Source organism: Pongo abelii, chromosome 18 (assembly GCF_028885655.2).
Source record: "Pongo abelii isolate AG06213 chromosome 18, NHGRI_mPonAbe1-v2.0_pri, whole genome shotgun sequence".
NCBI classification, from domain to species: Eukaryota; Metazoa; Chordata; class Mammalia; order Primates; family Hominidae; genus Pongo; species Pongo abelii.
In genome coordinates, this window is record NC_072003.2 from 33,300,794 (window position 1) to 33,315,756 (window position 14,963).

Here is a 14,963-nt window from a genome sequence, read left to right on the forward strand (position 1 = left end):
TCGGCTCACTGCAACCTCCGCCTGCAGGGTTCAAGTGGTTCTCGTGCCTCAGCCTCCCAGGTAGTTCGGACTACAGGTGCCTGCCACCATGTCTGGCTAATTTTTGTATTTTTAGTAGAGACGGGGTTTCACCATGTTGGCCAGGCTTGTCTTAAACTCTTGACCTCAAGTGATCCACCCACCTCGGCCTCCCAAAATGCTAGGATTACAGGCGTGAGCCACCGCATGCGGCCAATGGTTGTTTTTCAGGTCTTCTCTTGCTTGACCTCCCAGAGGGATCCCTTACTGTTGCACACACCCTTCTGGGAACTCTCTTCCTCTGGCGTCTGTGATGTTTCCCTCTCCTGCTGGCTCCTCCCTCTCCAGATGCTCTTTCTCACATCTACTCTCTTCTAGAGAGTGTGGTAGATAGAATAATGGTCTCCAAAGATGTCCCTGCATGAATCCCTGGAACTTGTGAATATGATAGGTTAAATGGCCAAAAGGGAATTAAGGTTGCAGATGGAATTAAGCTGACCAATCTCCTGATTTTATTTTATTTTATTTATTTATTTTTTGTTTTTGAGATGGAGTTTCGCTCTTGTTGCCCAACTGGAGTGCAATGGCGTGATCTCGGCTCACTGCAACCTCCACCTGCCAGGTTCGAGCAATTCTCCTGCCTCAGCCTCCCAAGTAGCTGGGATTACAGGCACCCGCCATCACGCCTGGCTAATTTTTAAAATTTTTAGTAGAGACAGGGTTTCGCTATATTGGCCAGGCTGGTCTTGAACTCCTGACCTCAGGTAACCCGCCCACCTCCGCCTCCCAAAGTGCTGGGATTACAGGCGTGAGCCACCGTGCCCGGCCTATTTATTTATTTATTTATTTTTGAGATGGAGTTTTGCTCTTGTTGTCCAGGCTAGAATGCAATAGTGCTATCTCGACTCACCACAACCTCCACCTCCCCGGTTAAAGCGATTCAGCGATTCTCCTGCCTCAGGCTCCTGAGTAGCTGGGATTATAGGCATGTGCCACCACGCCTGGCTAATTTTTTGTATTTTTAGTAGAGATGGGGTTTCTCCATGTTGGTCAAGCTGGTCTCAAACTCCTGACCTCAGATGATCCACCCACCTGGGCCTCCCAAAGTGCTGGGATTATAGGCGTGAGCCATCGCACCAGGCTCTATTGATTTATTTTTATTTTTATTTTTGAGACGGAGTCTCGCTCTGTTGCCTAGGCTGGAGTGCAGTGGCACAATCTTGGCTCATTATAACTTCTGTCCCCTGGGTTCAAGCCATTCTCCTGCCTCAGCCTCCCGAGTAGTTGGGACTACAGATGCGTGCAACCATGCCTGGCTAATTTTTGTATTTTTAGTACAGACAGGGTTTCACTATGTTGTCCAGGCTGGTCTCAAACTCCTGACTTCGTGATCTGCCCGCCTCGGCCTCCCAAAGTGCTCGGATTACAAGTGTAAGCCACCGCGCCCAGCCTATTTTGTTTATTTTTTCAAAGACCCTTGACATCCAGGCTGGAGTGTAGTGGCACTGTCATAACTCACTGCAACCTCCGTCTCCCAGGTTCAAGCGATTCTTGCACCTCAGCCTCCCTAGTAGCTAGGAGTACAAATATGTCCCACCACACCTGGCTAATTTATTTTTATTTTTGTAGAGATGGGGTCTCACTTTGTTTCCCAGGCTGGTCTAAACTTCTGGTTTCAAGCAACCTTCCTGCCTCAAAGTGCTGGGAGTACAGACATGAGCCACCATCACACCTGGCCTAATTTGCTGATTTTTATTTATTTTGTATTATTTATCTTAAATTTTTATTTTGAGACAGAGTCTTGCTCTGTCATCCAGGCTGGAGTACGGTGGTGCAATCTCGGCTCACTGCAACCTCCCCCTCTCGGGTTCAAGCAATTCTTGTGCCTCAACCTCCCAAGTAGCTGGGATTATAGGTGCCGGCCACCACGCCCGACTAATTATTGTAATTTTTTTTTTAGTAGAGACGGGGTTTCACCATGTTGGCCAGGCTGGTCTTGAACTCCTGACCTCAAGTGATCCACCTGCCTTAGCCTCTCAAAGTATGGGGATTACAGGTGTGAGCCACCGTGCCTGGCCCCATTTTTGTATTTTCAGTAGAGATGGGGTTTTGCCATGTTGGCCAGGCTTCTCTGGAACTCCTGACCTCAGGTGACCCGCCTGCCTCCGCCTCTCAAAGTGCTGGGATTACAGGCATGAGCCACCGTGCCTGGCCCACAGGGGTCCTTACAAATGAAGGAGGATGGCAGAAGAAAGTCAGAGGGAAATGTGAGTAAAGAAAAAAGACACAGAGAGCTGCAATGTTTCTGGTTTGAAGATGGAGGAAGGGTATTGTGAGCTAATAAATACGGGTGGCCTCTAAAGGCAAGAAAGGGTAAAGAACTGGATTCTCACCCTAGAGTCACCAGGAAGGAACTATCAACATCTTGATTTCAGCCCAGTGAGACTCTGTCAGACTTCTAAGCTACAGAACTGTAAGATAAATTTGTGTTGTTTTATATCATTAAATGTGCAGTAACTTGTTACAGCAGCAATTAGAAATGAATACAGAGGCCTGGGCATTAGGCCTGTATCTCAGCTTTCTCTGGTCTCCTGCTGTGTTCCTGTTATTTATTGTTGGCTTCCCCCAGAATGAGTGATCTAAGAGGAAGCAAAATAGAAGCCGCAATCTCTTTATGACTCAGCCTCAGAAGACACACATTGGGGCCGGGTGCAGTGGCTTATGCCTATAATCCCAGCACTTTGGGAGGCTGAGACAGGAGGACCACTTGAGCCCAGGAGTTTGAGACACCCTGGACAACACAGGGAGACCCTCACTCTATAAAAAATAAACAAAATTAGCCGGGTGTGGTGGTGCATACCTGTAGTCCCAGAACTTTGGGAGGCTGAAACAGGACAATGACTTGAGCCCAGGAGTTTGAGACAGGTCTAGGCAACGTGGTAAGACTCTGTCTTTATAAACATTTTTAAAATTAGGCAGGGCATGGTGGCTCATGCCTGTAATCCCAGCACTTTGGGAGGCTGAGGTGGGTGGATCACCTGAGGTCAGGAGTTTAAGACAAGCTTGGCCAACATGGCGAAACCTTGTCTCTACTAAAAATACAAAAATTAGCCGGGCATGGTGGTGGGTGCCTGTAATCCTAGCTACTCAGGAGGCTGAGGCAGAAGAATCATTTGAACCCGGGAGGTGGAAGTTGTAGTGAGCCGAGATTGCCTTCCTCACTTCAAGAGTTATAAAAGATTTTGACCATATTTTCTTCTAGCATTTAATTAATTAATTAACTAATTAATTAATTAATTTAAGACAGTCCCGCTCTGCTGCCCGGGCTGGAATGCAGTGGTGCAATCTCGGCTCACTGCAACCTCTGCCTCCTGGATTCAAGCGATTCTCCTGCCTTAGCCTCCTGAGTAGCTGTGATTACAGGCGCCAGCCACTATGCGCAGCTGATTTTTGTATTTTTAGTAGAGACAGGGTTTCACCATATTGGCCAGGCTGGTCTCAAACTCCTGACCTCATGATCCACCTCCTTGGCCTCCCAAAGTGCTGGGATTACAGGCGTGAGCCACTGTGCCTGGCCTTTTTCTTTCTTTCTTTTTTTTTTTTTGTTAGAGATGAGTTGTTGTTATGTTGCCTCTAACTCCTGGGCTCAAGCAGTTCTTCCAGCTTGGCTTCCCAAAGTGCTGCTGGGATTACAGGAGTGAGCCACTGCCCCCAGCCTCTGACAGTTTTTGTGCACTAGGAATTTGGGAAGACAATTTTACCTGGCTATTTCTGGCGCATACAATTGCAGTCAGATGGTGGCTAAAGCTGGAACAATAAGCAGCTAAAACAGCTGAAAGATAACCTAGCATTCTCTCTCCCTTTCTCTGAGTAGTCTCCGGGCCTATCCATGTCGTCGTCCTCCGCATGGGCTAGCTTGGGCTTCCTCACAGCCTCAAGGCTTTAATAGTCAGCTTCCAAAATGGTCCTCAGTGATTCCTGCTTCCTGGTATTGATACCATTGTGAAGTCACTTCTCACATTGAAAGGGGCTGAACTGGCCCATTGGGATAATGCAGAAATGACAGTGTGTGACTTTAGAGGCTAAATCATGAAGATATTGTGGCTTCCATCTTGCTCCTTTGTAGATCACTCATTCTAGACGAAGCCAGCTACCATGATATGAAAGCACTGAAGTAACCCTAGGGAGAGGTCTCCTTAGTGAGGAACTGAGGCCCTGTAAGAAACATGGGTGTGCTGCAGTCAAGTGGGCATAGGCCAAAGTAAACATCCAGAGTGACTCAGTAAGTTTAGAGTGCAGGCATATAGCTCCACTTGTTATCACAGCCGTGTAGCCATAACATGGGAAGGCTCATCACTTGGCTCTGAGCCACTGTTGTCTGTAAAAGGTATAATTGCCCTGCTGACACTGTGCACAGGGCTCGGCCCAACATGGCTTGACATGGGACATGGCTCTTGTGCAGGTGCTTGTGCCCAGAGAAAGAAAGAAAGCCAGAGCTGTCCGTCTTGGGAAGCCAAGACACAGCTCACCTCGCTCATGCCCAGAGGGAGAAAGAGTAAGGCTGTGGGGCGTGGTGGCTCATGCCTGTAATCTCAGCACTTTGGGAGGCCAAGGCAGGTGGATCACGAGGTCAGGAGTTTGAGACCAGCCTGGTCAACATGGTGAACCCTGTCTCAACTAAAAATACAAAAATTAGCCAGCCATGGTGGCACATGCCTGTAATCCCAGCTACTCAGGAGGCTGAGGCAGGAGAATTGCTTTAATCCAGGAGGCAGAGGTTGCAGTGAGCCGAGATCACACCACTGCACTCCAGCCTGGGCAACAGCGCGAGACTCCATCTCAGGAAAAAAAAAAGAAAAGAAAAGAAAAGAAAGAGTGAAGCTGCTGACCCTGAAGGGAGAGCTGGCCACACAGCTGTGTGTGTGTGGGAGCTGCCAGAGTAAGCAGCTGAGACAGAGCAGACAGTGCTAGAGTAAGATGCTGATGATGAGAGAGCTGCTGAATAAAGCCATGTCTCATTTACCTGCTGTCTCTCGAGTGTTCTTCTAGCTCCCTGCCTCACGTCCACTGGTTCCTCTCACACCTCAGCTGGGGCTGGACCCCAACCCTGAGCATGACAGGCCTTCTGCCAACAACCAGCAGTAACCTGCTGGGCATGTGAGGGAGCTACCTTGGAATCAGATTCTGTAAAACAGTCACGCCTTCAGATGACAGTAGCATTGGCCAACATTTTGACTGCACTTCATGAGAGACTCTGAGCCAGAACCCCCCCTAGATTCCCAACCCAAGGAAACTGTGTGTGATAAGTGTTTATTGTTTTTTTTTTTTTTTTGAGACAGAGTCTCACTCTATTGCCCAGGCTGGAGCGCAGTGGCACGATCTCGGCTCACTGCAAGCTCCGCCTCCCAGGTTCACGCCATTCTCCTGCCTCAGCCTCCTGAGTAGCTGGGACTACAGGCGCCCGCCACCACGCCCGGCTAACTTTTTGTATTTTCAGTAGAGACAGGGTTTCACTGTGTTAGCCAGGATGGTCTCAATCTCCTGACCTCGTGATCCGCCCGCCTCTGCCTCCCAAAATGCTGGGATTACAGGCGTGAGACACCGCGCCCGGCCAGTGTTTATTGTTTTAAGATATTGGCCGGGCGCAGTGGTTCACACCTGTAATCCCAGCACTTTGGAAGGCCGAAGTGGGAGGATCACTTGAGCTCAGGAGTTCAAGTTCAAGAACAGCCTGAGCAACATAGTGAGAACTTGTCTCTATTAAAAAAAAAAATGTTTTTAAGATGTTATGTTTGAGCCGGGTATGGTGTGGCTCACGCCTGTAATCCCAGCACTTTGGGAGGCTCAGGTGGGTGGATCACCTGTGGTCAGGAGATGGAGACCAGCCTGGCCAACATAGTGAAACCCCATCTCTACTAAAAATACAAAAAATTTGCTGGGCATGGTGGTGGGCGCCTGTAATCCAAGCTACTAGGGAGGCTGAGGCAGGAGAATCGCTTGAACCCGGGAGGCAGAGGTTGCAGTGAGCCAAGATCGTGCCATTGCACTGCAGCATGGTGCTATATTTTGGAGGTAATTTGTTACACAGCAATAAATAATTCATACAGGGCACCATCCTGGCCAACATGGAGAAACCCTTCTCTACTAAAAATTATCTGGGTGTGGCGGTGCATGCCTGTAATCCCAGCTACGTGGGAGGCTAAAGCAGGAGAATCCCTTGAACCCGGGAGGTGGAGGCTGCAGTGAGCCAAGATCGCACCACTGCACTCCAGCCTGGTCACAGAGCAAGACTCTGTCTCAATTTAAAAATAAAATAATAATAATAATATAGGGCAGTCAGACTGCCCACCTGGCAGCTCAGGACTCTAGCACATGTGCTCCAGAAAGCCAGGTGGAAGCTACATATTTTATGATCTAAACTCAGAAGCCATATAGCATCCCTTCCACTGTAATCACAAGCCTTCCCAGTTCCAAGGGGAGGGAACACAGACTCCCTCACCTCTTGATACAAGAAGTGTCAAAGTTATATGGTAAGAAGTTGGCCAGGCCCTGCTTGTCTCTGTTGCTCATGCCTGTAATCCCAGCACTTTGGGAAGACGAGGCGGATGGATCACCTGAGGTCAGGAGTTTGAGGCCAGCCTGGCCAACATGGTGAAACCCTATCTCTACAAAAATACAAAAATTAGCTGGGCATGGTGGTATGCACCTGTAATCCCAGCTACTTGGGAGGCTGAGGCACGAGAATTTCTTGAAGCTGGGAGGCAGAGGTTGCAGTGAGCCGAGATTGTGCCACTACACTCCAGCCTGGGTTACAGTGCAAGACTCTGTCTCAAAAAAAAAAAAAAAAAAAAGAAGTTGGTTGGGTCCAGTGGCTCACGCCTGTAATCCCAACACTTTGGGAAGCTGAGATGGGAGGATCGCTTGAGGCCAGAAGGTCCATCGATACCAGCCTGAGCAACACAAGGAGATCCCGTCCCTACAAATTTTTTTTTAAAATCAGCTGGGTGTGGTGGCAGGCACCTGTGGTCACAGCTACTCGGGATGCTGAGGTAGGAGGATCGCTTGAGTCAGGGAGGCTGTGGCTGCCGTAAGCCATGAACATGCCATTGCATTCTAGCCTGGGTAACAGAGTGAGACACTGTTTCAGAAAAAATAACAAAATAAAATAAAATAAAAAATGTTATAGGACAGGCGTGGGGCTCACGCTTGTAATTTCAGTGCTTTGGGAGACTGAGGCAGGAAGATTGCTTGAGAACAGGAGTTCGAGGCTGCAGTGAGCTGTGATCGCACCACTGCACTCCAGCCTTGGTGACATGAGTGATATCTTGTCTCGATAAATAAATACATACAGTTCTCTTTTACATCGAGTATATGTAAATTTTTAAAAATACATTGAAAGCGCTTAGAAAGTCGCCTGACCTGTATACAGTATACTGAAAAGGGGGTCGCAAGGTGCATGTCCAACCTCTGCCGCCGGGGGCAGCAGCGAGTCCAGGCCGAGCCGGGGCCTAGCGAGCCGGGTCAAATGGGGTGAGGCCTGTGCCAGACGTCTCCACCTCGGTGGCAGCCGCAGCCTCCTCCGCCTGTGGCTCCTGTCCACGCCGCGGCCACGTGAGCGCCGGATTCTGGCGCACAGACCACTGCCAGTCCTTTGCTGCTTTGCGCAGCCTGTCCTCCCCGCCAGGAGCACCCTTCCCGCTCCCTTCTATCACGGGCTCCAGCCGTGCCTGCCTCGGGGCTGCCGCCTCCTGGCTGTACTCCAGGACGTTGGGAAAGAACGGGTGGGAATGGTGTGGGTGGGGGGCAAAGAGGAAACCCAGAGATGCAGGATGCCCCTTTCCCGTGGTCTTCCCCCAATTGCTCAGGCAGGCCAGCCACGGTGAGGGGTCCTCCCTCCAAGTTTATATTTATTATTAGTTTTTATTTTTTTCACCTCCAAGTTTATTATTTATTTATTTTTGAGACGGAGTCTCCCTCTGTCGCCCAGGCTGGAGTGCACTGTCGCGATCTTGGCTCACTGCAACCTCTGCCTCCCGGGTTCAAGCGATTCTTCTGCCTCAGCCTCCCGAGTAGCAGGGATTACAGGCGCGTGCCACCGCATCTGGCTAATTTTTGTATTTTTAGTAAAGACAGGGTTTCACCATATTGGTCAGGCTGGTCTCGAACTCCTGACCTCAGGTGATCTGCCCGCCTTGGCCTCCCAAAATGCTGGGATTACAAGCATGAGCCACTGCACCCTGCTGACCTCCAAGTTTAAAGACAGCCACCAGGCCCAGTGACTCACTCCTGTAACCCCAACAACTCAGGAGGCTGAGGCCAGGAATTTGAGACCAGCCTGGGCAACATAGCGAGACCCCGGCTCTAACAAAAATAGGCCAGGCATGGTGGGTTACGTCTGTAATCCCAGCACTTTGGGAGGCCGTGGCAAAAGGATTGCTTGAGGGGGAAAAAATCACCCTGGGGGTAGTGGTGCACACTTACAGTCTCGGCTACTTGAGAGGCTGAGGTGGGAGGATCACTTAAGTTGGAGGCTGCAGTGAGCTACGATGGAGCGACTGTATTACATCTTGAGCAACAGAGCGAGACCCCATCGCCAAATAAATAAATAAAGATAGCCTCCAAAGATGTCACTTGCTTCACTTAGCACTTTTTATTGAATATACTTAGGAAATATATAACCATGGTAAAGAAAACTGCAATTAGTACAAATACACACTACACACATATGCACGTGCACACACTGAAACGTCTCCCTTCCAGCGCCTCCTGTCTGGATAATTTCTTTTTTTTTGCAACGGAGTTTCGCTCTTGTTGCCCAGGATGGAGAGCAGTGGTGGGATATCGGCTCACTGCAACCTCCTCCTCCCGGGTTCAAGCGATTCTCCTGCCTCAGCCTCCCGAGTAGCTGGGATTACAGGCGCCCGCCACAACACATGGCTGATTTTTGTATTTTTAGTAGAGACGGGGTTTCGTCATGTTGGCCAGGCTGGTCTCGAACTCCTGAGATCTGCCCACCTCATCCTCTCAAAGTGCTGGGATTACAGGCGTGAGCCACCGCGCCTGGCCTAAAGTAATTGTCTTCTTATTGGTTTCTCTGCCTTTGGTCTCACCAAACGCCCCACTCTAAATCACTGCAGACAAGGGGTTCTGTCTAAGGAGGAGAGCCCACCAGTTAAAACCCTTCAGTGGTTCCTAACTACCCTAGGACAAATGCAGACTTATCCTTCGCTCTCTGCTGCCGCCCCTCTCCTTCCCAGATCCCATATGGCTCCAGCCATATACTCAGACCATCTGGGCTGTTGTCTGTCCTGCCACACACCCTTCCCACCCCTCTCCCTTGCAAGTCCTACTCAGGCTGCACCTACCCAGCTGTCTCAGTTCCTATCTGAGGCTCCCGCAGCCTCCTCTGAAAGTCCTCATCACAGCCAATGATACTGAAACTGTTTTCTTATGCAGGGCACGGAAAGATCTATTCAACTCACTGCCCAATCTCCTCTCCTGGTGCAGAAAAGACACCCAGTCAGCGACTTGCATTCTCTGCAGGCATGAGTGAATAATAATAATGCCTAACCCTTATATAGTGCTAATTCCACGCCTGGCACTGTTCTAGGCACTCATATAAATTCATGAAATCCACACAACCCCAAAACTGATGATATCTCTTCATCTTACCAAGCACTGAGCAGTTAAATAACTTGCTCCAGATATTAAGGGGCCGAGCTGGGGTTTGAAGCCTGGCTACCCATAAATGAACCAAGAACTGGAAGGAGGACAAGACCTCCGAGGAGTCAGGTAGGGCGTGATCTGTGCGCTTTACATATAAGATATTCCAGCTCCCAGGGAGCCCGTTTCATAGAGCAGGAGACAGAGGCCGGGAGGGACACGGAGAGCCTCGGGAGCCGTGTGGAGGAAGCGGTGCTGTTTGGGGTCCGGGAGCAAGGGCGTGGCCTGGATGCGCGGGCGCCCGGGGCTGCACGTCCTCAGACCAAACTACAACTCCCAGGACCCAGCGGGCGCTGCCGCCCACGCGACGTCACGGCGGCGGAGGGCGCAGGCGGCTGGGCTCCCGGCGAGTGGACTGTTCGAGCCCTTCCGCTGGGACCCGGGCCCTGGCTCCGGCCCCGCGGTAAGTGGGGCGACCCCGGCTTACTCAGTCCGCGGAGGCCCCGCGGCGCACGTCCGCAGCCTCCATCACAGCGCGGGCGCACAGACGGGGCTGGCATCTACCATATGGGGGGCATCCGGGCCGAACCAAGTGACCCGCGTGGGGGGTCCCGCTGGGGAATCCGTGCCGCACCCTCCCGAGCCGGCCCCAGGGGCCCAGGGCTGGTGTAGCACGTCCGCTGGCCGCGCTCCCAGGGCCCGGGTTTGAAGGCGCTGGGCAGGCAGGGGCAGCCCCGCCCCCTGAGAAGGGTACCCGGGACTCCGGGGCGCCGGGGCGAGGTTTTCGGGCTGGAAGGGTCTGAGGCGCTCCTCCCCCGACAGCCCTCCCACCGCCAGTAGAGCCTCGGGTTGGGGAATAGAAGCCCCGGGAGGCTAGGTCCTTTGGGCGCAGCCTGTGTGCGTCTGGGGAGGCGGTGGGAGGTCGCCCGGGTCTGGGGAGACCGATGCACAGGTGGAGAGATGGTGCGGGCTCTGTGGATTCGGATCCTTACAACTTCCTCTTCCCCGCCCCGGTAGATGGGAGCTGCTCTCCGCGGGCTGAGCCTGTCAGCATCCTCGACGCACCGCGGTCCCTGAAGTCGGAGAAGGGCCCCTACCCACCCACACCCCCTTACCCCATTTTGGGTCGCCTGGGTCCTCAGCCCTAGCGGATCCTCAGTCCTAGCGGCCACCGGGTCTGAAAGGAGCAGGACGATGATCCTGGCTTCGGTGCTGGGGAGCGGTCCCCGGGGCGGGCTTCCGCTCCGGCCCCTGCTGGGGCCCGCACTCGCGCTCCGGGCCCGCTCGACGTCGGCCACTGACACACACCAGGTGGAGATGGCTCGGGAGCGCTCCAAGACCGTTACCTCCTTTTACAACCAGTCAGCCATCGACGCGGCAGCGGAGAAGGTGCGCAAGGGGGCGGCGAGCCCAGGGTCCGAGATGTGGGCGCGAGGGAGAGTGTTGGGGGTTCTCTGCTCAAGGCCTCTCTCCCTCTCTAGCCCTCAGTCCGCCTCACGCCCACCATGATGCTCTACGCTGGCCGCTCTCAGGACGGCAGCCACCTTCTGGTAAGATTCACGCCCTCTATTTTCCTCGTGGATCCTGGAGTTCTCCCAGACACTCAGGCTCCAGCCCTGCCTTCCCTTCTTTTTTTCTCCTAGAAAAGTGCTCGGTACCTGCAGCAAGAACTTCCAGTGAGGATTGCTCACCGCATCAAGGGCTTCCGCTGCCTTCCTTTCATCATTGGCTGCAACCCCACCATACTGCACGTGGTAAGGTAGAGAGGACCTTAGGTCAGCGGGCTACCCTGCCCAGGGGGCAAGTGGGGAGTCTGGGGCCCAGAGTGGCAGACGATTGCTTGCCTAAAGGTGTCAGGGCCACACAGGATTCAACCCTAGGCCTTCAGAAGCCAAAGGTGTGTATTCACGGAGCCTGGAAAGGTCGAAGTGGGGGTTTGATCACGTGGTCGACCAGCTGGGTGGTGATCCCCCATGGGTAGGTGGGAGTGGCTGTTCTCTGCTCAGTGCCCATGCGGCTTTGTGAATTCCCACACCTCTTTCTTGCAGCATGAGCTATACATCCGTGCCTTCCAGAAGCTGACAGACTTCCCTCCGGTGAGTGCTGGGCCAGAGCAGGGTGAGGGGCTAAGAGGTTGGGCTTGGACCACCCTTCCTCATGACTCTGTGACCTGCAGATCAAGGACCAGGCGGACGAGGCCCAGTACTGCCAGCTGGTGCGACAGCTGCTGGATGACCACAAGGATGTGGTGACCCTCTTGGCAGAGGGCCTGCGTGAGAGCCGGAAGCACATAGAGGTTGGGGCAGCAAAGGAGAGGCCGGGCCTGCTGGGGGCTGGGAAGGGCACGGGATTCTGAGACCTCACTCTTTACAGGATGAAAAGCTCGTCCGCTACTTCTTGGACAAGACGCTGACTTCGAGGCTTGGAATCCGCATGTTGGCCACGCATCACCTGGCGCTGCACGAGGACAAGGTGGGGCTCTGGGACCTGAGACCCGCCTGGGAACGTTAAGTGAGACAGAGGAGACTGGGCTGGGGATCCGGGTCAAGGGCCTGGGGGCTGAGGCTGTGGGGCTGGTGCTTTGGGGCAGTTCCGAAGTTGCCAGCATCTTGCGGTGGGGCTAGGGGCGTGGGTAGTCCTGACCTCCTTTCTCCGGCCAGCCTGACTTTGTCGGCATCATCTGTACTCGTCTCTCACCAAAGAAGATTATTGAGAAGTGGGTGGACTTTGCCAGGTGAGGCAAGAATGGCTCAGGGGGTGGGCAGACGTCTGGGGCAGGGAAGGTTTGGGTCTGAGCCCTTGCCCGGGGCATGGTCTGCGGGGAGCAGGGTTTCTCAACCATGGCACTATTGACATTTCCAGCCAGATAATTCTTTGTCATAGGGGCTGCCCCATGCACATTAGGAAGTTCAGCAGCATCCCTGGCGCCAGCAGTACTGCCTAGTTGTGACAAACAAAAATGTCTCTGCACATTGCCGTATATTACTTAGGGGGGCAGAATTGTCTCCAGTTGCAAACCACTGGTGGAGGGGTCCCTGACTGAACCCTCGCTCCTGTCCGCAGACGCCTGTGTGAGCACAAGTATGGCAATGCGCCCCGTGTCCGCATCAATGGCCATGTGGCTGCCCGGTTCCCCTTCATCCCTATGCCACTGGACTACATCCTGCCGGAGCTGCTCAAGAATGCCATGAGGTGGGGTGGCTTGATGTGCTGGGTTGGGGGTGGACAGGAACCGGGGTGCTTCTACCTACTGGTCTTTCCCCTCTGCATAGAGCCACAATGGAGAGTCACCTAGACACTCCCTACAATGTCCCAGATGTGGTCATCACCATCGCCAACAATGATGTCGATCTGATCATCAGGTTTGCTCCGAGTGGGAGTTGGGCTGAGGTGGATGGGATGGGGGTCTAGGCACTGTTTCTGACTTGATTTAGGACCTTGAGCCCCTTCCTGCCCCATTCTGGGACTTGGTCCCTGACCAGACAAACTATTCTCTGGATCCTGAGATGGCCATGAGCTGCTTATTAATGGATCTGGGGCCAGCTGCAGGCCTAGGTATCCTGCCTCTGTCAGCAGCTGAGGAGCTTGAAATTGAGAAACAGTCAGTAGTCAGTCTAGGATGCTGGGCCGAGGATAAATGTCACATCCTGTGAGAAGGTATAAGCAGTCAGTGGCCCTGGCAGGGGTGAGGATGATACAAACAAGGCCCAAGGGTCTAGGTGGACCACATTCCAGCTCTGGGTGGAAGGGACAGGAAGGCAGACTTTGCACTGTCTGCTTGGGGGGTGGTGAGTACCCCATCAAAGCTGAGCCAAGCCCATTGTTGTTGCCATCTTGCTAGGATCTCAGACCGTGGTGGAGGAATTGCTCACAAAGATCTGGACCGGGTCATGGACTACCACTTCACTACCGCTGAAGCCAGCACACAGGACCCCCGGATCAGCCCCCTCTTTGGCCACCTGGACATGCACAGTGGCGCCCAGTCAGGACCCATGCACGGGTGAGACCCTGCCAGGCCAGGATGGAGGGGTGGGGGACCCCAGGAGACTCAAGCCTCTGAAGCCTCCTGTCCTGTCCCCCTGCCCACCCCCAGCTTTGGCTTCGGGTTGCCCACGTCACGGGCCTACGCGGAGTACCTCGGTGGGTCTCTGCAGCTGCAGTCCCTGCAGGGCATTGGCACGGACGTCTACCTGCGGCTCCGCCACATCGATGGCCGGGAGGAAAGCTTCCGGATCTGACCCCACAGCCTTTGGCCTGCTCACCCGACCAGCCTGGGCCGCATTCCCTGCAGGACCTCCCGGGTCAGGCAGGGTGGCCCCCTGCTCCACACACTGCTGCATCTTGGGTTTCAGGGCTCCAGACAGATGGACTTACATGGAGCTGGGCACCGCCCCGCCCCAACAGGGTCCATTGCCTCCTCGCCTCCAGACCTTGGAGGGGGGAAGTGGGTACCCTGAGGCCTCCAGCACCAGCTCCGTCATTCTCGTTCCTGGGGAGCCCCCACTCTGACCTGTTGTTTGTTATTAAAGTTCACATTTTGAATGCCCTCTCGGGCCCGTGTGTGGGGAGGGCAGGTGAACTTTTGTTTCTGCCCCCATTCAGGTTCACTGAGCCCTTGGGTTGAACTGGTTCGTGTCCCAGTCTCTTACCTGCCCTGAGAGCCTGGTGGGCCAGGAGTAGAATGGGTCCCAAGTCTGTTGCATCTTTGATTTGGTGGGAGTGGGATGACTGCAGCACCTTATACAAAGAGCTTTCATTCATCTTGTTGAACAAATGTTTCCGGGTCCCAGATAATATTGAAGGCCCAGACTGACCCAGCTTCGGGCATCAGTTTTGACTCTTCCTTTCCTGGCAGTCACAGTTTCTAGAGGTGAAGGTCACCAGACTGGGCAAACTCCTGAGCCAACTGCTTCCTGAGCCTGAGTAAGGTTAAAAATACTGTGTCTGCTGCTGCCAAGGAAAAGAACATACAAGGTTGTGCCTTGGCAGGCCCTAGCAGGGACTGGGTGCCCCACTACAAGGAAAGGTGGGGCCCTGATAGAGAGGACCAAGGATTTGGGCAAAGATATCAGGTAGGCTCAAGGTTAGACCTGAATCAGAACTCCAGATGACATCTTAGATGGGAATACCCTACCCACCTTGCCAGGAAAGAAGAAAGGCCTAAGGGCGGCCTGGTGGGGCTGGGAGGAGAACTGGAAAGTTCTCTTGCCTTCACATGTGAGCTCCCACAGCAAACTTCCTAAGGCTGGCTCTAGGCCTGTACCATCTCCTACCCTTCATGG

At 53.4% G+C, this 14,963-nt stretch overlaps 1 protein-coding gene across 2 annotated transcripts; it reads left to right on the top strand.

The window, feature by feature from the left end:
* The first annotated feature begins 2,211 nt into the window (after positions 1–2,211).
* Positions 2,212–14,227, top strand: BCKDK (branched chain keto acid dehydrogenase kinase). Of its 2 annotated transcripts, XM_054533802.1 has the most exons (13): positions 2,212–2,491; positions 9,475–10,144; positions 10,699–11,070; positions 11,163–11,231; positions 11,325–11,435; positions 11,730–11,777; positions 11,858–11,977; positions 12,055–12,153; positions 12,342–12,415; positions 12,745–12,873; positions 12,954–13,043; positions 13,523–13,681; positions 13,775–14,227. In XM_054533802.1, exons 3-13 carry the CDS (start codon positions 10,876–10,878, stop codon positions 13,917–13,919), a joined length of 1,239 nt encoding a protein of 412 aa, XP_054389777.1. In that variant the 5' UTR covers positions 2,212–2,491; positions 9,475–10,144; positions 10,699–10,875; the 3' UTR covers positions 13,920–14,227. The 2 variants fall into 2 exon arrangements, with proteins under 2 accessions (XP_054389777.1, XP_002826417.1); XM_002826371.3 differs by lacking the exon at positions 2,212–2,491 and having other exon boundaries at positions 8,979–10,144.
* The last annotated feature ends 736 nt before the right edge of the window (positions 14,228–14,963 follow it).

Excerpts from the sequence above, each read along its gene's own strand:
- BCKDK (XM_054533802.1), top strand. The coding sequence starts at position 10,876 with ATGATCCTGGCTTCGGTGCTGGGGAGCGGTCCCCGGGGCGGGCTTCCG. Across the intron at positions 11,978-12,054 it reads AGAGCCGGAAGCACATAGAG|GATGAAAAGCTCGTCCGCTA; the intron begins GTTGGGGCAGCA and ends CACTCTTTACAG. Across the intron at positions 13,682-13,774 it reads CAGTCAGGACCCATGCACGG|CTTTGGCTTCGGGTTGCCCA; the intron begins GTGAGACCCTGC and ends GCCCACCCCCAG.